The sequence below is a fragment of the Hipposideros armiger genome, unplaced genomic scaffold (genome assembly GCF_001890085.2).
Source record: "Hipposideros armiger isolate ML-2016 unplaced genomic scaffold, ASM189008v1 scaffold_900, whole genome shotgun sequence".
NCBI lineage: Eukaryota > Metazoa > Chordata > Mammalia > Chiroptera > Hipposideridae > Hipposideros > Hipposideros armiger.
Window position 1 is genome coordinate 212683 of NW_017732250.1, and position 21897 is coordinate 234579.

A 21897-nucleotide genomic window follows, 5' to 3' on the forward strand; every position below is an offset into this window, starting at 1 on the left:
CAAAGTCCATGTAATAACATCTCCAAATACAAATAATTCCCTTAACTGACAGTAAAGCCTTAAATAACTCTGAAAACTAAATTTTCTGATTTGGTGCGAAGTAAACTAGATTTCACATGTAAACTGATTTCCAATAAACTTCAAAGCCTAAGCAATTCACACAGAATAAAGAACGGAAGTAAAACAAAATCTTCACTTTGTGAAATAAATAAACAACTCCTTTTAGGATATATGCATATTTTCAGTTAGCAAAAAGGGTAAAATACTAAAAATTAATACTGTACTTTCTAATATGGGTTTTTAAGAAAATGTTAACAATGGCTAATATCAGATAGTAGATATTGGCTTCCTCTAAGATAGAGGGGAAAAGGCAAAACTAGAAGATAATGGTCTCAAAGTCTCTAAAACCAAGATATCTATTCCTAATTTTAAACTGTATTAATATTTCACAGGTATTTCTACAAAAAAGAATTACAAACACTAAGACTTGTATACAATATAAATACCTGTGAATTTATCAATGATTATTTTTATACTGCATATATGTATGTACCGTTTTACATTGTTAAAATAGAAAATACTTTTATTTTGTATTTCTTATCATATATGGGATAATATGGTGGGCATGCAGATAACATTAAATGCTACCCTAAATCAATAATTGAAGAAATTAATGCCAATATGTAAAAGGCCTGTTACAGAATATATACAGTCTCATTCGTTACCTCTGACAAAGAAAATGAACACTCTCATAGTATTTACCCTGATTCACAATGTGCAGATTGAAATCTAAGTGATTTACAAATACAAAATCGTATTAAGAAAAATATCCCCTTATTTTACTATGTAAGAGTTACCGCCATGTCATTTTACGCAAATGCATTTTAAATTCAAAACATCTCTTTTTAAATGCAAACCTTTCATTACCGTCTCTTGTTCTTCTGTTGTTCAGCCATTTGTTCCAATAGTTCTAATCTGTATTTCTCTTTCCTTCTCTGAATAAGTTCTCGATCTTCACCTCCTAGAAAGTGAAAAAAATGTAATCGTAATTCTTGAGCACATATGCAACTAGAAACTCAAATAATTTTCAACCTCCATTTTAAATTACTATATCATAATTACTGCATAAGCAAAATATAGAAAGTAAAATAATATGCATCATTACCGCTTCAACAATTTCATAATTTATGAATATCTACTCTGTCTCAAATACAGACATATTAATCCTTCCCAAACCTGTACATTTAGCCAAAAATCTTCTTAAGAGAATACTCTAATCCCCGTCCTCATGTTTCCAATAATTGGGATACCATCTCCACTATTATCTCCCATAAGCCCCTTCAATTTAACAAGTGTATCCAAAGGAACATCTCAAAAGTAACTGCCCCCCTTTGTTTTCTGTTAATGGCCCAATAATCAAGCCAAAAACCCTCACTGTAACTTTGATTGTTCCTCCTCTCTTATTCACGCCACATAAGGACCCTCTTTTCTATTCTCACGGCATTAACCTTGGTTAGGACCTCTCCACACTTCACCTGGATTGTAGCAATAACCTCCTAACTAGTCTCCCGAACTTCCCCTCTCTCTGCTCCAATCCATCCAGCACACGTAAGACTGAATCACACTGGCGCCCTGCTCAAAAAACTTTAATGGTCACCTCAATTCTACAGGAGGAAACTCCTCTCTCTCTCTCTCTCTCTCTCTCTCTCTCTCTCTCTCTCTCTCTCTCCCCGCCCTCCCCCCTGGTATCACATGTGAAAATCCAGTTGTGCAAACATTTTGGATCCACAGAAGATTATTATTGCATATGTTAATGACACAAAATAACCTTTTAATCTAGATATGCATGATCTAGAACACTAACAAATCCAGGATATCAAAAAGGCAACTGAACCAGCAATGTCTCCACTAACTTATTAGCCTTGCAACCATCAGTGGACAAACAGAGTTTCTCCATTAAGCATAGATGTCAGCAAGAGTGGAGCTCTCATAGGGAGGAACATGAATTACGAGTATGTTAAAGCTAATAATAATGCTTTATAATCAAAGTAGATACAGGATATCCATTCTGCTTTTGATCGTGATGGAGTAACAGCCATAGAACTTAACCTCCCACCATAAAAAAATCAATAAAAGTAGGCAAAATATACGAAATAACTTTTTCAGACAATGGGCAACAGGCAGTACAGGACTGTAATACCTGAGAGAAGAAAAACAAATGAGGTGAGCTCTTAAGCAATCCCGTTCCAAACACAGGTACAAGGAGGGAGAACCCAAATGAAACTGGGAAACTGAGCTAAATTGAGCAGATAAAGATCAAAATTCAGGAAGGCTAAAATGCTGGCAGTTTAGGGCAAAGATCCAAAAAGAAGCATAAAAAGAGGTTTAGAAATCCATAGAGGGATCCTTCTGATTTTACTGCGCACGCAGAGTGAAACCCCATTAGACTGAGCAAAAAGAACTATGGAGGACACGAAAACTGAACAATTCTCAGACCTCAAGCAAAGTGCAGAGAAATTCAAGCTCAAGCCAGCTAGAGTGGCGTTCTCGGTGATGCCCAAGGGTCTTCAGGGAAGATCCCAGAAAGGTGACTCTACAGTAGTAGGGCTGAACTACCCTGGAAAGAAGGCTACTCTAGATGTCCCAGCTAAGCTTAAAATAAGGCCTCACAAAGACTGATCCTTAAGTAACAGAAAAACTTGACTGTGGGAGACAAAATTCTTAGATCCAATGTTCCCTGCCTTCTCATGCTGACTCCCTGTATAGACCCCTCCCCTTGAGTGTGGGCAGGACCTATGACTTCCTTCTAGCCAAGAGAATATGGCAAAGGTGAAAGGAATTTGAAGATGTAATTAAGGTACCAAATCAATTTTGAATCAATCAAAAGGGAGATTATCTTGGGTGGGCCTGATCTTATCAGGTAAAAGCCAACCCTGAGTTTAGAGAGTCTCCTTGCCGACATGATAAAGTGAGCAGCCAGGGTGAGGAAGCCCACAGGGCAAGAAACAGCATTTGGCCTCCAGGAAGTGTGGGAGCTTCCAGCCAGCATCCAGTAAAAAGCCAAGGCCCTTAAGAACAGAGCCACAAGGAAGTGAATTCGGCCAACAACCTGAATGGGCTTAGAAGTAGAGGCTTCCCATTCAAGCCTCCATCCTGACTGACACCTGGATGTGTGACCCTGAGCAAAAGACCCAACTAAATTCCTCACCCACAGAAATTGAGATTATGTGGGATGTTTTGAGCCACTAAATTTGTGCTAATCTGTGATACAGCAATAGAAAACTAATAGTGAGCCATAACCATCAGAAAAGTTAGTCAATAGAAAACACCACATAAACAACAGAGATGATGGAACAACAAGGATGTTAAAAAAGCCACAACGGGGCCAGCCGAGTGGCGCGTTGGTTGGGAGCTGGCCTGGGACGCCAGAGGGCCCTGGTTCGGATCCCACATATGAGGGCGGTGACACTGCCCTCTACAGCTAAGATGCTGAACAACAGCTCAACCTGGAGCTGGGCTGCCGTGGGTCGCTGGCGACAGCGTAGGCTGCAACCCCTGTGGCAGTGGGTTGCCATGGGCTACTGTATGTAGCCAGCAGCCAGCGTGAGTGGCCAGCAGTGGCAGTGAGCAGCCGTCCAGAAGCCAGCGACTGATCTGCCTCACCCGGGAAGAGCGCAACGATGGTGCCAACTTGGGCCAGTGAAGCAACGTCCTCCACAACTAGATTGAAGAACAAAACGACAGCAACTTGTCTGTTCCCCTTTCCCCAATTCCCCAGCGCTGTTCCCATCCCCAATTCCCCAATAAAAAAATCTTAAAAAAAAAAGCTACAGCTGTGCCCAAGTATTTCAGTGAGAAGAGGAATGCCATGAGGAGAAAATGGAAGCTATCATTAAAGAACCAAATGGAAATTTCTGCTTCTGCTTAGAAAGTAGAAAGCCACAAAACTATTCAAACTGTACAATGGGAAAAAGCTCAGTTGCCTACAAAAATCATAACTTTTAAAAAGTCTATCAGAGAGCTGAGGTTACAAGCAACTCGATAAACTGAATTCCAAAGGGTATCAAAACCAATCCAAAGAAAGATGGGTGCTTTACCTTTCCCAGATACACAGAAACAGGCAGCTGCCTTAAAAGCAGGCAAGAAGAAAGCAGCTGAAATGTTAAGAATCCTTAAAGCTCTGTGTGGGCTGGCGTAATGTGCCGACTCGCAGGAAGCCCAGACACCAGAGGAATCTGCACTCAATTGCCCTCCTCCACCAGGATGCTCAAGAGACTGGAGATGGGGCCACACACGAGGCCTGAAAGAGACCCTTCCGAGGCCCCAAAACGCTGCCTGTTTTCCAGACTCTTCTCTCACACAAAACAACAGAGAGCCGTAATCTACTTGCTGAAGGGCAGAAACCTGTTAAATCCAGCATTCTACATCACATACAAAGCAAAGATCTGTTACTGTTAGGTGAAGGCAGGAAATTCTCACACAAAGCCCTCCACAGACAACGCAGTTTGGCTGCCACTCTGGGGAGGGGCAGGGAATTAGAAAATCCCTCCAGCACTCCAGGCCTCACACTAAGAATAAGGCAGTCGGAGAATTGAACACTTTTCTTTAAGCAACTGGTAGAAAAACAGTTAAAAACAATTAAGGATGTATATAAGATGTGAACATTATTATCACCCAATTGATTTCACTGATATTTATAAACGACTACACTGAACAACCATGCATCTAGACTCTATATTCTGAGCCATTAAAAACTTTCATTTAAAAAATTCAAATTTGAAATAATTGAATTTATACAAATTATTTTTCTCAGACCACAGGGGGATTAAACGGTCAATAACAAAAAGAAATTTAAACATATACTTCTAAATAACCCATGATTGTTATAAACCCCAAAAAAATATATTATCTTTGCTCTAAGTAGTCAACTGTCTTAATTTTTTTAAATAAAGCAAAGGGCTCCAATGAGATCCTTGGGCAAAATTATATTGGGTTGTCAGAAAAGTCATGACGTATTTTTTGTTTTTCATTGCAAAACTGTGTCATGACTTTTCCGACAACCCAATAGGAAGACAAATTTCAGTTCAATTGAAATGAGAATATAATAACAATCAGAGAGTCACCTAAAGATGGAATGTGCTGCTTCTGGAGGGAGTAAATTTCCTATGGGTATATACGACTATGAGCTAGAGGAAAATATATAACTGTGAGAGATCAATCAATCACTGGACTAAATGGCTTGAATGGTTTGTTTGAAACATTCGAATCTATTATCTCACCAAATATTCTTCCATAATTCCTGGATTGCATTAATGATAAGTTCCTAGCATTTATCTTTAAAACTTCAATTTACTGATAAAATTATTTGTCAGTGGGCTCAATACAGAAAGCCACTTCTCCAATTTTTATCATGTTTAACAAAATACATCATAAAAATGAAGCCTTTCCTCTGACCTACTGGTAGGTTAAATTGCTTAATTCTTACTTAAATAAATTACACTAGAATAACACACCAGGTACCAGGCCATTTTTCTCACAATAACCATTTCAAAGAAACAAAGGTCTGAGAATATCATGCAATTATATACCTCTAAGCCAAGATTTAAATTACAGACTGCTTTTAGGTTGAATGAACCTAAACTGTTTTCCAATTTTCTCATATGCTTCACTAAAACCAAATTTCAGGTAATTTTTTCTAATAGTTTTTACACAAAGAACAGACCTGTTTTCTATTTAAAGTTACACACAAGAAATAAGGCTCTCTTCACATTTTATGAAATTAAATTGTGACAAGATAGCAAATCAACATGCTTATCTTAAGCAATGTCCTTCATTTCTAATAAAATAAAGAGAAAATGTGCATTATGATCATGATTTGAACAAAACACCTCAGAAACTACATGGAAAGAACATGGAAAAGACTGAACAGTCTAAACAGATAAACATCAAAAAATAAAAAGGTTTATAGTTCAGGGGAATTAAACTAAAGTGTAAGGTAGTTTTTTGCTCGCTAAAGAAGCAAGACAAAGAATGAAGAAAAAAAAACTATCACATATAAAACAGAATATAAGAAATAGCCACACTACAACAAAATGCTAATGTACGAAATTAAAAGCTTATTACTGAAATTAATATTTCATTTATCATATATTGAAAACTCATCACTACATAAAAGTTATTCAGCTTTAAAATTAGACTGAGCTATATAACACATTTTAAATACTTAGCATGCTGTCTACCATAAAGTAGGCACTAGATAAAAGGTTTTCTATTATCAGTATGAGTAATATTAATTACAACTCTGAGTTCTCACTAAAGACCTTTTATAAAAAACACTGCAGGGCCGGTTGAGTGGCTCAGTTGGTTAAGAGCTTGCTCAAGAGTGTGAGCTCTGAGCAACAGGGTCGCTAGTTTGATTCCCGGCCCAAGCTGAGCTGCCCAAGAGGTGGCAGGATGGCTCAGCCAAAAAAAAAACCCACCACTGCAAAAGTCTAATCACCTGGAAGTTGTGTACATACCAAAGAGCATCCCCACAAAGGGACTACATATCTCTCGGTTAGATTTGGATGGTTCATTGTCTGGAGCACTGAAACAAAAACAAAAAGAATTAGAGCCCAAATAATTTTCAGGAAACAAAAATTTAGAGTAAAATGTAAGTATGAGATATTGGCCTTTCAAAGTACTATGGATACTATAATAGTTACATATTTTTAAAGTTAGGGTAAAATCATGGCATTTTATCTCTTTATACAGTGGGACCCCAATGTATTCAGGCTCTCTATATATAACCTTTTTCTTCAGACCACTTCATTGGCTCTATAGATACCCAATAAAACCTTTTTTCTTTTTTACATAATAACAGTTACCCGAATAAAGAAAAAGAATATAAGTACACATAAATCCTTAAAAAAATATAGAGAAAGGTGGTACCTAGGCACACACGGAAGATCATGCCTAAAAGACTACTTCCTTGAAAGACAACTTCCTTACAGAAACCTTCATTATTTAGTTCCACACAGCACGTTCTCCTATCTCAAGCACTTGTATAAATTACTTTTCTTAAAATAGACACCTTTCCTGTCACATGGCAGTATCTTCATGATACACTATAGATTCAGAACGATTTATTCTTATTATGATACAAAAAAGCCACTAAAATGATAAAAACTATAGAGAACATGCATATAAAATACATATAATTTTCTTTCTTTTCAACAGGACACAATTATGTCTGAGCACTAATTTTACAGAGTAATTATAAAAGTTATCTACTCAATAAGATGAAAATTGAAACCGAAGTTCTGAAAGTAAAACTCATATCGCAGGAACAGTTTCAATTTATTTCCAGTCAAGATACATCACTCCCATAACTCCAAGATATTTTAAACTGATTATCAGTCCATTAAATTCCATGTTTATTTCTCCTTTCATTAGTGCAAACAAATTTATATACTTTATAATAATAGGGACTTACACAGAACATCTTGGCATATAATTATAATCAAAACTTGCTGTTCAAAAAAATGCTGTAAAGTGCTATAAATTTTCATTTAACGCATCTTTTCCCTTTAATTTATTTCTCACTAATAAGGCTGTGAATATACTACACTGTTCTACTTTTTCAGTAAGCCAGTTTTCACAGGTGCTGCTTCCCAGTGTAATGACTCAAGGGCAGGATTTATATTCCATACTGTACCTTTTTTCTCCAGCAGATGAAATTCGGATGTTTGACTGATCTGTGACTTCACCACCATGCTCCACAGGAGGTGCGTTCCCTCGTCTGTTCCCGAACATCCTTAAAAACACATCAGCTTATAGACCTTGTTCCACATACAGTGGATCTTCTTATCTCTCTTTGGTGTTTTTACATTTGATGTTGGAAATAGTAAAGGGAACATGAAGCTAAAAATAAAGTTTTAATGTAAATATGTTCTAAAATTCAAATGAGATTTGATTCAAGTATGGTCTGCTGGTTAGTAAGAGATGCTAAGAGTTTCTCAGTCTTTAAAACAAAAGGAGATTGTTATGAATTATTTCAATATAACTTTTAGAAATTTTAATTTGAAAATTATGCATACCCTAAGATGTCTTATCATTCCCTTATTCAAAGAACATTTATTGAGCACCTACTACATGCCAAGTACCATTCTAGGCACTGGGTATATGGATATGAGCCTTGCCCTCATGAAAATTATAGTCACATTTCAAAATGAGATCATTTTTTTTTTAATTCAAAATTCATAGATTCTGGGAATTATTTCACTGTATACAAACCTTTTTAACTTAAAAATATAGCAGCACACTTAATATTTATTTAAATCAAATGTAGCAAGCCATAACATTTGCTAACAGTGTAAATCACATGACAGAATAAATATTAGCAACAGGTGCATAAAAAACATTATAAACAAACAGGCTGATGCATGGGTAGAAAATGATAGTTTACTTACAAGGTCACAACAAGCAAAAAAGATTAGAATGATTTTTTTTTGTCCTTCTTCAGAATCCTTTCCAGAAAATAATTTTTAAAAAATGTTTTTCAATTAATTTTTTTTTCCATTTGGCAAACATTGATTTCTTTAGTTTAATATCGCATTCCAGAGAAACAACATGACTATGTGCACCAACATTTATCAGCATCCATGGAAATCAGCATTTCACGAGTCATATTTCTTTACATGGCAGTCAAACTATACTGTCTCTCAAGGGGGCTACTAGAAAGAAATATGGCTGTTAAAGTATTGTTTAATATTTTAGGTGGATTTCATTATCACATTAATAAAAATGGTAATTTTCAGAAGAAAAGGGATTTTCTGACTCTCCACAGCCAGCATACAAAATTGTTTCTTCATTTGTTTCCATCACACAAGCCACTGTCAATATCATCTAAAAAGAAATGGCTCTACAGAACTGTAACCTTAATACTGTGTGACCTGGCATGACATAAATGGCTTCCATTTTTCATCCATATCTAAAACAACAGAACCCTCCACAAGCCCTTTCAAAAAAGAACTTCACATTTCAATTTCTCAAAACACAGCTGGTTATATATCTAAAGTCTAGGTGCCCCAATCTCTCCTTGAAACTCACACATTAGTTTAGTGCCATTCCCTACTACCACTCAAAGAACGGATACATACAAACTCAAATTCAAATTTTAATTAACATTGCCAGGCAACCAGATTTAGTTGTGCTAAAGCTACATGGATACACACATGCAGAAAACAGTTAGCAGAGCAGGCCTGAGATTGCCTATCCTTAGAAAGGCTTATGTGCAAGGCTGACCCTTGACCGGTACCTGGGAACACAGATTTGGGAAGGGGTCCCACCATTCCAAGAACTGATGAGTGACGCGCTGTGCCTAAACCATGTAGCGGACGCTGAACCTCTGCGTTCCTTCAGGGAATCGGGAATTTTGGCACAACTAGGAAAAGGGTGCCTCGGTGAGCAGCCCCCAATAAAAACACTGGACACTGAGTCTCTAATGAGCTTTCTTGGGAGTCAACATTTCACCCACGTTGTCGCAATTCAACACTGGAGGAGCTAAACATGTCCTGTGCGACTCCACTGGGAGAAAACTCTTGGAAGTTTGTGCCTGGTTTCCTTTGGACTTTGTCCCATGTGCCGCTTTCCTTTGCTGATTTTACTTTATATCATTTCAACCGTAACAAATCATAGCCAAGAATAAAACTATATATACAAAGTCCTGTGAGTCCTTCTGGCGAATCCCCAAACATGGCGGTGATCTTGCAAACGCACAACACAACAAACAAAAGTAAATTTGTTGATATGGTACAGTGGTGTCTATGGCTATGAGTTTTCAAATATAGAAAACACTTAAAGTTATAAATTTTTAGAAACATAACTTGGGATTAAATCAGAATTAACCATAATTAAAAGCTACTTACACATACAAAAATTCTAAAATTTATCAAAGAGCTTGTGGCTTCCTACCTTTTTAGTGGAGTTGGCTAAAGACAACATTTGGACTTGCAATTCTAGCATATCCTTATACAACTGTACCCAAAGCATCTACACTAAAACATGTTTTATAGGTTCTTCAGTATATATAGACATCTTAATAAAGCAAATACTGTAAGCACATTTTCAAAGTTCATTCTAATTAAAGAAATTTAAGAAATGATTTTATTTATGTATATGATGAAGGTCTCTTTGCTAAATTCTCCAGTAAAATCACAAAGATTTCCTAATGAACAGCCCATATGAAAGATAGTTCAAGGTGGTGTATCCTTTCACTAAAGAAAAATAATTTATTAAAAAAATGATACAAGTCCCTTCTGTCCCTGGTAATTACGATAAAATCAAAACTGGAGAAATGTTTAAGAGGCCAACAAAGAGCAGAGATATGCATTTCACTAAAAAGGATAAAATAAAATCGTAAGGCCTTCTATTTAATTTTATGAAATGACTGATATGATTGTGCTTATTTTGCGAAATCATGGAAAACTTACTATTTATAAATAGTAAAGAGTCCATAAACTTTTTTCAAGTTACTAATATAAGACCAAAAAAAACAACAACAACATGACCTAGAACAGAATATAACAAGCTATGAAGCCAAATTAGTTTGGGAAGTTAGCCACCGTATTTTCTATTAAAATATCCCTATAATTGCAATGGCATTTCCTTCATTCACTGAAGTTACTTTCATATTTGTAATAAATTTAGCATTTAATGACTCGGCTACCTCTGTTAGTTCACTTTAACAGCATTTATGGTGGCCTTCCAATATATTTTAGAAACCTTTACTGAGGTAAATGGAGTCCTCTCTGAAGAGAGGAAGTGGTGAGAGCCGGCACTTTTAACACTGCCATCTCTCTCTACAATCCTCTCAACATCAACAGGCGACTAACAGATGGTAATCTCCAGAGGTAATGAACTCACTAACTGTTTAATAACAGCCTGATTTAGTCAAAGTGGGAGTTCAGTTAGGTTCAGTTTGTCCCTGAGAAGTCCTCTCTGTTTAGCTGTGGCTTTAGAGCCAGTGCCAGATTAAAACTATCCCTGTGACCGACCCACAACCATCTAAATAATCTATGGCCTTAAATCTACGGGTTCACTTAACACACACCTCAATCCATTTAGGTTTTGTCAGACCTCATAAAAGAAAAAATTTGCTTACTTTGACAGTGCATATCATATTTGATTGAGAGTATGACTGTAAAATAGTTTCATCATTCTACTATCAAAAACAAAAAGTTAGGGCCGGCCGAGTGGCACATTGGTTAAGAGCTGGCTTGGGACGCCAGAGGGTCCTGGTTCGGATCCCACATATGAGGGCCAGTGACACTGCCCTCCACAGCTAAGATGCTGAACAACAGCTCAACCTGGAGCTGGGCTGCCGTGAGTCGCTGGCCACGGCGTAGGCTGCAGCCCCTGTGGCAGTGGGTTGCCATGGGCTACCGTGTGTAGCCAGCAGCCAGCATGAGTGGCTAGCAGCCGCCATGAGCAGCAGTTCAGAAGCTGGCGACTGATCTGCCTCTCCCGGGAAGAGCGCAATGATGGTGCCAACTTGGGCCAGTGAAGCAACGTGCTCCACAACTAGACTGAAGAACAAAAGGACAGCAACTTGTCTGTTCGCACTCCCCCAATTCCCCAGCACTGTTCCCATCCCCCAATTCCCCAATAAAAGTCTTAAAAAAAAAAAAAAGTTAAATGTTATGTTAAGTGGCAAAAGTTTTTTCTCTATTTCCTTGAAGATGTGGGTGAATAACTAGTTAATTAAGTTCAAATCTCAATGCCCAAAGAAACCAGGTATGGGATAAAGGTCAAGTTTACTCACTCCAAAAATTAACACCTGTGTTTATCTTTAAAAACAAAAATTACTCTCTTAAAGAAGAAAAGCAAATTGTTTAAAATCACAGGTATTTTCAGCTCACTTAAATGTGAATGAACACTCCTAAATAATAATAATTTATATTTTTTTCTTAAAAAACTACAGAATCAAACTACTTCAGAAATAAATTTACAATGTTTATGCTGTCAAAAATAACACATTATAAAAATAAAATATTTACCATCTATTGGTCCTAGATTAAAATAGCTCATAGGACGGGAGAATCAAATTTCTCCTTACTTAAATCATTTAATTCATACTAATGGTTACACCACTTTGTTTTCATATAAAGAATTTCCCTAATGTGAACAAATTCTGCTGTTAGGGGTACTCGACTATAAAAGTTAAAAGAAAAATACTAAGCTGTTAACTGAGTCACCACTGTTCTCATTATTTTCAGTTCTTACCCAATTTTTATATTCCCTTTAATTCGATAACATTGTTTTCTAAAATCAACCCATCTTTAAAATGGGAGAAATAATATTAAAATGGTCCTTCCAAAGATAAATGAAAATTTACTAAAGAAAAAAAGTAATGCCAAGCTAAATAACTCATGTTCTAATAAACCATTTCTCCTTGCTTTCGTCTTCATAGCAAGCATGCACACATCTTAGAATGTCCTACACTAAAAATTTATGTGCCTAATACACAGATTTTAATTTCAGATGGAGTTTTAGCTCAGAATTTTATTAAATGACTACTAAGATAAAAAATAGTAAATATCAAGAGTTAAACAGAAGTGCTAATTGCATTAATCACATAAAAACTAAAAAAACAGCATTTTTTAATGCTAACATTTTCTTTTACTCATTAACATTGGTTATAAAGTAAAACATAATACGGTAATATATTAACTTCTACAGCTCAAGTTAATAAATAATAAAGACTAGGATGGTTATATTTTAAAAGTGCCTACAAATTTCAAAGTATTATAAGACATACTATTACATTCAACCTTAGACAGCTCCTAAAACATTATAAATTTTACTTAAGTTGGTAAATATATAATAAATAATAAATAATACACACAGGCACACCACACACACACACACACACACACACACACACACACACACACACAGAATGCAACTGTCAAGCAAAGTGCTAACCACCTTGTTAACTATTAAAAACAGTGCCAATGATTAATGATTAGTTTAGGAAAGTAAAATCATTTCTGGGCTTTAGTTTTCCCATATTTAAGGTAGGGAAAAATGTTTCCACACACAATGCAATATACAGATGATGCATTATCATAAAATTGTATACTTGAAACCTATGTAACTTTACTAACCAATGTCACTGCAATAAATTTAATTAAAAAAAGACATTACGGTATGTGGAAAAGTTTATAAGTTAACTTAGAAAAAAACTGAGTCCCAAAGTATAAAAATCAAAAATCATTAAAACTCAAAAGGAGAATTTATGACATGCTGACTTTTAGAAGAAAAAAAGAAACATGGGAAACTTAAAAGGACAAAGGAAAATTAATTTTGTACTTCTCACAATCAGTTATAATTATTTTTCTGTCAAGAACTTAAGGTTAAGATTATAGTATATTAAGAATAATGATTAGAGAAAGAGACCAAATGCACATTTGTCTACATATTACACATTTCTTTACCCTCTTTCACTAACAAGTAGTCATTTTCCCTATTAACCAACTCTGCCTGCTAAATAAAAACTACTGAATGATCGATGTGAATTTTTTTTTTTGCTGTAAAAAAGAATCTACAAATCTAAAATACAGAAATTCAATTTTAACCTCAATTGACATAAAGACATATGTGAAAAATCTTACATTTAGAAATATGCGCATTAACGAAATGGAAGTAACACAATGATTTATATTTTGAAGAAATACTTTTAAAAACTTTGAAATGTGTAACAGGAATTACTCTCACTCACCCTCACGCTTAATCTGAAAATACTACTTGAGGAAGGTAATATAGAAAGCTCATTTCGTTTATGGGATACATAAGAAAATAAAACAGTTCTCAAATAATCAGGCTGAAATTCATTTGTTAGCTCACATATAAAATTATCATGGTATAATTACAAAAACAATAGATTAAAATATACAAAAAACAAAGAAACAACCATCATAGTAAGTTTCTTGAAATTCCAAACATAGGAAAAAAGTTCTCGTGTATAAAGATTTATTTTAATTTAGGTAGCCTTTGAATATCTTCTGATATAAATAAACATTTTCAAATATAACACATAATAGGACTTGAAGCATTTTCTGAAGTACAGTTAGATTAAAATCAGGGATAACTATAATTGGCATTGCAAAATTCTAATCCTTCACTCAAATTACCTAAATCAGGGTGAATATTAAAAAGATCGGGTGAGCAGGACATAATAGCTACAGAATAAAGAGTAGAAGACAAAGAACTGTAAAGGCTTTCTATTATTATTAATTAGAATACTAAATGTGCAGCATTACGTCTCAAAAAGTTTCCTAAAATACTAAAAAATGTAATCTATTTGGACTAATATATGAAGCCAGTCCCATTAACTGCTCAAAATTTAGATGTAAGCCTCTCAAGTTAAAAAGTGACAACTAGGGGACCCTGTCACATTTCTATCTCCAAATCAAAAGTTTGGTTGAAGTATAGCAAGTTTTAAGTATTAACACAAATGACTAAAAATAAAAAATTACAAATAGCATTATAAAAACAATCATCCAAGGGAACTGAAAAGCATCTGAAAAGCTGATCAAAAAATTAGTGCCATTTCACTTAAATAAATGTTTAATAAGTAACTTAAAAACAAGGAAATGTTTTGATAGAAAGGCTTAGAGCATAGGAACATTACAGTAATAATGTGTATTTCATCTATTTTAAGGTATCATTTTTCCCCCACATTCTAACTTCTGAAACTGGGATGGCCATCAACCTCATTTTAAGTCAAATTATTGGCTAGAAGAGAAGTTATTCTTCCCCTGCCAGTCACTTTGGGGCACTATGAATGTCAGACAACGAAATTCTCACCTCGAGTTTTTGTTTGTTTTGTTTTTTGACAATACAAATTCGGACTGCAAACCTGAATCAGTGTTGGCTTGCCATTTAAATTCTCAGGGAAGTTTCTTTGTTTTGTTTTTTTATTCTCCTCCACTCAGTGCTGAGGTTGAGACATGGAAGTTTCTTTTCTGTCCCCTTCTGTGGGAAATTTTATTTCCCATTTAATTTTAAGTAAAGGTTGTAGCCTTCCAGTGTTCCAGCTTTATAACAGGGTCCTTTTCTACTCATCTTGGGTGTTTTCTTTTTTACCTCAGTGGCACATAATATAATGGTGCGTCTTAGAATTAATCAAATATGTAAATCAAATGAAACTGCTCCCTAATATGATAAAAAGTAACAGCAGTAATATTAAGCAAGAAAAGAAAAATGAAGTTGTAAATACCTGTCATTGGTATACACTCTCAAAGGTCTTCTATCAAAATCACTCTCGTATCTAAACCTCTCGTCCATTTCTTCACTTACTTCAGGATCTTGGTCTGGTCTATAACACTGTCTGTCAAAAACACGATCCTCATTAAACCCGTGAAATCTTCTATCTGGAATGTCAACCTTGCTGGCAAGCCTGTGATGTTTTTTATTAGAAATGCCTGCTTCTTCATTAGTTTTTTTAATGATTCTTCTATTCCTTAATTCAATTTCATCATCTAGTTGTCGATATCTGTCCTCCTCCAGTCGTCTTTGGTTTAGAAGCTCTTCATATGCCTCCAAAGGAGTTAAAACATCTCTTCTAGGACCCTCTGAATTTTCCAAAGATGCTTGTATTTGTGAAGCTAAATCAGGCTTAACCTGACTAATAGGTTTTTTATTTCTCTGACTCTTGTGCTGATCAATTAAAAAGAAAAAAAAAGAAACAGGTCTTAATGAGATGCTATTTCTTAAAAGGTAGGTAAACCCTCAAATGATGCTCAGTCTATTTATCATCTAAGCTCTAAGGTTTAATTACCCGTAAGAATTACCTTATCTTTAGAAAAAAGCTTCAGAAAACTCACCCTTCAATGAAACTTAATAAATATCAACTAAACAGACAACAGTAATATAAGTAGTTATAAGATATAAGTTATAAGGTAAGTAGTTATAAAAACAGAAGATAAACTAAATGCAAATTCCTACCCCAGGAGATATTTTAAGCATATTTTGGCAGCTAAATATTGCTTCAAAATGTTTCAAATTAAATTCTTTCTCAATACAAAGAATACAGAAGGTGGTAAATTTTTTGGCCCTAGTTACATCCACCATCCTTAAATTTGGAAAATATATAGCTAGAAATTGTCAATATAAATAAAACACTTAAATAAACAAAAATCACTTAAAACCAACCTCTTAAATTAAATTCCCCCCACAAAGTTAGTTAAAAAGTACGGTAAGTTCTTCAATAAAACATTTGCACAACTAAATATTTAAATGTCCTGTATTTGGCTCAATTTGGCTTAATTTTTAAAATATTTACATAAAACCTAATGAAATGTCTAACACATAAAAATATTTTCAAGTAAATACAAAATATTTGACTTGTGGTGTTAAAGATTTACTTTAAAATCAAAACCTACCTCAGTACTGTTTTCAACCTGCCTGAATTTTTCAGTGGATTCTTCCTTGCCCCTGAGAAATTGATTGTATTCTCTGTTACGTTCAAGTTTCAACCTTTCCTTAAAATAGACACCAAAAGACAATGTTAACTTCAACTTTAGAATAAAGTATCTTCATCAAAGCAGACTCATACAAATCAGAGATCTTGCCCAGAATCAAGTTTTACTAATGTCAAGGATCTAAGTAGTTGCAAGGCACAGGAGGGGTAGGGGGAGGTTATAAACCATCAACTCAATTACCCTTTCTTGCCACATTAAAATACGCATTACTACATGCTTAGGTCTAGATTAACACGAGGTCTCTAATAGAAGGGTCTCCATGTTACACTCCAGTAGTTATATAGCTTAGATGACATTTTCCAAGGAACCATGCCCCATAAATCCATGGATTCTAGGTTTGTTTACCAATAGCAGCCCTCGATAGTCTAAGTGCACTCTGCTAAAAGCATCATAAATAAATTTTTCCCACTAGTAAATACATGACTGTGTTTGCCAGGAAGTCTGTCATTAGCATGTTTCCAAGGAGACCTGACAGATTACTTTTCTTCTTTCCCTCCCGGGGGTATCTCCTGCCCCAATCCCCCATCCCATCCCAAAAGACCTGCTGCTAACCATTTCTATCCCAAGGCTAAAGAAGGATCCTTATTGTATTTTAAACATAAAAAGGTAAAACTGTCATAGACAATAAAATATTGTAATGTATGTGTTTTGTTGAAACCTCTAAAGAGGATGCCATGTACTTGGAGTGACACCTCCAATGTATCCCAGACCCCCACCCTACAGAAAACAGAAGCACAGTATGCTCCCATTCACTCATCTCACTGTCCCAAGGCATAAACATTATAGCCCAGGGTCCACTGTGGAAAAGTGAATTCTGACTATACAACTGATCAACATATTAAAGAAATATATCACATCGTTACAAATGTAATGTTCAAAAAAAATTTAAACAGCACAACTAGAGATTCCACAGATTTTTGGGAAAATATATATATTCAAGTATGGGAAATAAAGTAATTTGTTTGCATTTACAGGAGTATGTTCTTTAATAATTTTGATGCCTCATAAAACTGCTACCCACAATAAACTACTCCTATCCACCTACCTTGGCAGATAACCTCTCACCAATAGGCAGAGAAACTCCCAGAGTAGATGGGTCTGTTTCACTCGTAGATAGAAAATTTTTCTGTATATATACACACATTAAAAAACAAATTACCTAATTGCCTTTATAAAATGTGTTTCATAAATGTGTCTTAAGGTTCGATATTTTAAGCTGTTAGCTCATGCAGAGCAAAAGAATGAAATGGAGATGACGACAGAAACTACAAATCTATAGAGATCATAATTAGAAAAAAAGAATTTGCTTCCAATGAACAATGCACCGAAGAGGAGAATCAGGTCTTAATTTTCATGTGCAATACATATATTACATATTGATTCAAGATGATTTTACAAAGCACGAAAAAAAAACTGTTTCTTAATTCATATTCCTCTTCTAAGCTCATATTCTTCATTTTCAATGCCCTACTATTCTTTAGCTAAGGAAAACTTAAACTTCCTCACGAATATCCTTATGCGTGCTGCAATAATGTTTTATTCTATTCATCTTGTGATTATGAGTGGATATCTACTAAAATGACAGAAAATACAAACTATGAACATTGTTTTTTTATGTGTTCCTCTACTCTTCTTCAGTAAACATTTAGGTAACATAGTATAGTCGACAGAGCATTAGACTAGGAATCTAGTCCTAGGGCCAGTCCCAACACTTCTCAGTGGTGGAACACTGCGCAAGCCACTTACACTCCCTGACAAAGGCTTTCTTATTCCAGAAAATGAGAATGGCATCTGCTCTGCCCACCTACCAAAGCCGGTATATAGGGATCAAGGAAGATTAAACATGGAAAATCTCCTTGAACACATAAATCCCTTATGAAGCAAATGTAAGGGACTAGTAAAAAACACGCACTATCCCCAACTTTCTGGTACTGCTACTTAGAAGTCATATAATCTGGAATAAGTGACTTAACTTCTCTGCCTCAGTTTATCTATAACAGTGATGTCATCTACATCACTAGATTATGAGGATTAAATTAATCAAAACTTATTAACCTGTCTAGCTCCATGCCTTTTATTTATTCATTAAACAAGCAATTATTGACCATTTAATATTTGTCAGTTACTTTTTTAGGTTGTAGGGAGACAAAGATAAGCATATGTTCCCTATATTTAAGAGATTTACAATTCAGTTGGGGAAACAAACATGTAAACAAATAACTACAATACAATGTACTAATAGGGTCATATTCAGAACATTATGGGAACAAATTAATAAAATTAAATTATTAATAGTTTCATTAAATCTAAATTTATGAATAAACTGTTACAAAAAGCTAATTTGAAAGTTAGTGGAACTCAAATTTTACTTGTCAAGGGAAATGATATGACACGTGACTATCCCTGAGCCAGTTAAAACGCCAGTTTATACCAAAGTACACTATAAACATAATCATTTTGTAGAGTTATCCAGGTACAAAAAAACATATTCAGGGTTCCAACCCTGGGAAGAGAGAGAGCACCCTCACCCTTCACTGAGCAATTCCCCCGCTCCCAAAATAGGTCCAGGGTGACGTTTAAAATTTTCCATAAAATTAAAAAATTAACAATACGAGCAATATACTGAGTTTTTCAAAAATTTGATTTTTAGTCATTCACTCATTCATTCGTAAATATTGAGTGCCTACTATGTTCCCAACTGTTCGATACATTTGAGTCTCATCAGTAAAAGAAACCAACAAAATATCCACCTTCCTGAAGCTTACATTCAAGCCGGGGAAATTGACAATAAACATTGGTATGTTAGAAGGTGACAGCACTATGACAAAAAAAATCAAAAGAACTGGCTCCAAGCAGTCCAGGTTTCTTGAGGATGGGAGTGGAACAACAAAAATCTGGAGTTCCCTTTTGGATATGTTCAACATAAGATACCCATTAGATTTCTAAGTGAAAATGTCAAATGGGCAGCCAAATAGAAAAGTTTGAGGTTCAGGAAAGAGGCCTGAGTTGAAAATATAAATTTACTGATTCAATTTAACAACTGTTCTTCTGAGAATATGTTCTTCCTGCATTGTTAGATGGTCGAGCGTTTTTTATTCTAAAAATAGTAAAGAAAATGGTAGAGATGGCAGTTGTTTGTTTTAATGGCTCTCATTGACCAAATTTAAAGATTTGAGGTTTTTTTTAAATACACATGCAATCTACAGCCTGGAAGACACAAGAAATCCAGAAAGAATGAGACTTGTAAAGTGGACATAATCCAGGGGTCGAGGAAGCCACTGCAGCCACCTCCCCATATCCTATATAATTCCCTTTCTCCCTTGCTTTCCTTTCCACTCCCACTTTCTCAGACGGCAACTAAAATTGTCTTTCATATTAACCAACTATTGCCCCTCTACAACTACACTGTTGATAATCCAACACCAAAAACTCCTTCACATCCCTCTGAATTGAAAGATTTGCACTCCTTGATCTCTTCCCCTTTCCACCACTGTTCTTTTTATTAATCATGTATCTATGAAGTAAAAATCCACAAATGAAAATGGCAGGGGTCAGAGGAAAACCGTACCCAATAAAGAGGGAGTGGGGAGCAGAATGAGGACAAGGCCAGAGAGGCACACTGCTGGAGCAAGCAAGACTTCGCGTGCCGTCCTGGACTATTTGAATTTTTATCCTGCAGGCAATGAAGAGACCCTGAAATATTTAAATCAGTACAGGACAGAATCATTCTGGAAAGCAGCATGAAGGGGCCGGCCGAGTGGCGCGATGGTTAAGAACTCGCTGGGGATGCCAGAGGGCCCCGGTTCGGATCCCACATATGAGGGCCAGTGACACTGCCCTCCACAGCTAAGATGCTGAACAACAGCTCAACCTGGAGCTGGGCTGCCGTGAGTCGCCGGCGACGGCATAGACTGCAGCCCCTGTGGCAGTGGGTTGCCATGGGCTACCCTGTGTAGCCAGCAGCCAGCGTGAGCGGCCAGCAGCCGCAGTGAGCGGCCGTCCAGAAGCCAGCGACTGATCTGTCTCGCCCGGGAAGAGCGCAATGATGGTACCAACTTGGACCACTGAAGCCATGTCTTCCACAACTGGACTGAAGAACAAAAGGACAGCAACTTGTCTGTTCCCCTTCCCCCAATTCCCCAGGCTGTTTCTTCCCCAATTCCCCAATAAAAATCTTAAAAAAAAAGAATGGACTGAGAATTAATGAAAAGGGATCAATTAAAAACCTTAGCAGTAATTTAGGACAGTAAGATAAGAGTCTTTAACACACAGAACTAACAGTCCTGAAACCCAGTTATCAAGCTCCTCCCAGGCTGCTCAAGAGAGCAACCTTTGCTGCCTATCCTACACACCAATTTAAAACCCACTGCTGCCCTGCCGGCGGTGTCCGCGGTGCTCTGTGGTAAAGGCGTGGAGTTGGTGGCCACAGCCTTATTGACTGGGATGACCTGCGCTCTGGTTGGAGGCAGAGGAGCCGAGCTGCAGCCATGGCCAGTACAGTGGTAGCAGTTGGATTGACCATCACTGCTGCAGGATTTGTAGGCCGTTATGTTTTGCAAGCCATGAAGCATGTGGAGCCTCAAGTAAAACAAATGTTTCAAAGCCTACCCAAATCCGCCTTCAGCGGTGGCTATTACAGAGGTGGGTTTGAACCCAAAATGACAAAACGAGAAGCAGCATTAATACTAGGTGTGAGCCCTACTGCCAATAAAGGAAAAATAAGAGATGCTCATCGACGAATTATGCTTTTAAATCACCCAGACAAGGGAGGATCTCCTTATATAGCAGCCAAAATCAATGAAGCTAAAGATTTACTAGAAGGTCAAGCTAAAAAATGAAGTAAATGTATGATGAATTTTAAGTTCTTATTAGTTTATGTATGAGTACAAGCTTTTTATAATAAAATGCCTCAAAGCTAAAAAAACAAACAAACAAAAAAACAAAAAAAACCCCACTGCTTACTTGGACCCTGTCCTATCTATAATACATCATTCTTACTACTCACAAAGAATCTAACTCGGTCAGGCTGGTGAACCTAATACGCTTCATTCATAGGAAGCCAGTCTACCCTCAACGTCTTCCTTCATTCCATATTCTCCATCTGAAAGCTTCCTCTCCTCCCTCGATTCGCCCTGGAGGATATCCAAATTCTAGCTATTCTATAATGACTTACAAAATGACGCCTTAAGGCCTTTCCTGATCATTTTATCCTTCTTGTTAGTTGCTACTTCCTAAGTTGTAAGACTGTTATCTCTACAACTAGATTCTACGTCCTTTGAAGACAGAACTCATACCTGATTCATCTTCATGATAAGTGATTAAAAAGTGTTGGTTGAATGGTGAAAGAATATGTGAACTTCTTTTTAAAAAC

General features: G+C 36.1%; 1 protein-coding gene and 1 pseudogene across 1 annotated transcript in view; one reads left to right on the forward strand and one right to left on the reverse strand.

Annotated features, from left to right (window-relative positions):
* CSPP1 (centrosome and spindle pole associated protein 1) overlaps positions 1 to 21897 on the reverse strand; it is a 117483-nt gene that overhangs the window by 69129 nt on the left and 26457 nt on the right. The window contains exons 6-11 of the mRNA XM_019630312.1: positions 17572 to 17652; positions 16428 to 16526; positions 15263 to 15702; positions 7697 to 7795; positions 6519 to 6586; positions 928 to 1021 (exon numbers count right to left, since the gene is read on the reverse strand). Of these exons, the coding sequence (XP_019485857.1) occupies positions 928 to 1021; positions 6519 to 6586; positions 7697 to 7795; positions 15263 to 15702; positions 16428 to 16526; positions 17572 to 17652 (881 nt within the window). The remainder of the gene's footprint in view (positions 1 to 927; positions 1022 to 6518; positions 6587 to 7696; positions 7796 to 15262; positions 15703 to 16427; positions 16527 to 17571; positions 17653 to 21897) is intronic.
* LOC109375105 (mitochondrial import inner membrane translocase subunit TIM14 pseudogene) lies at positions 20968 to 21387 on the forward strand (annotated as a pseudogene).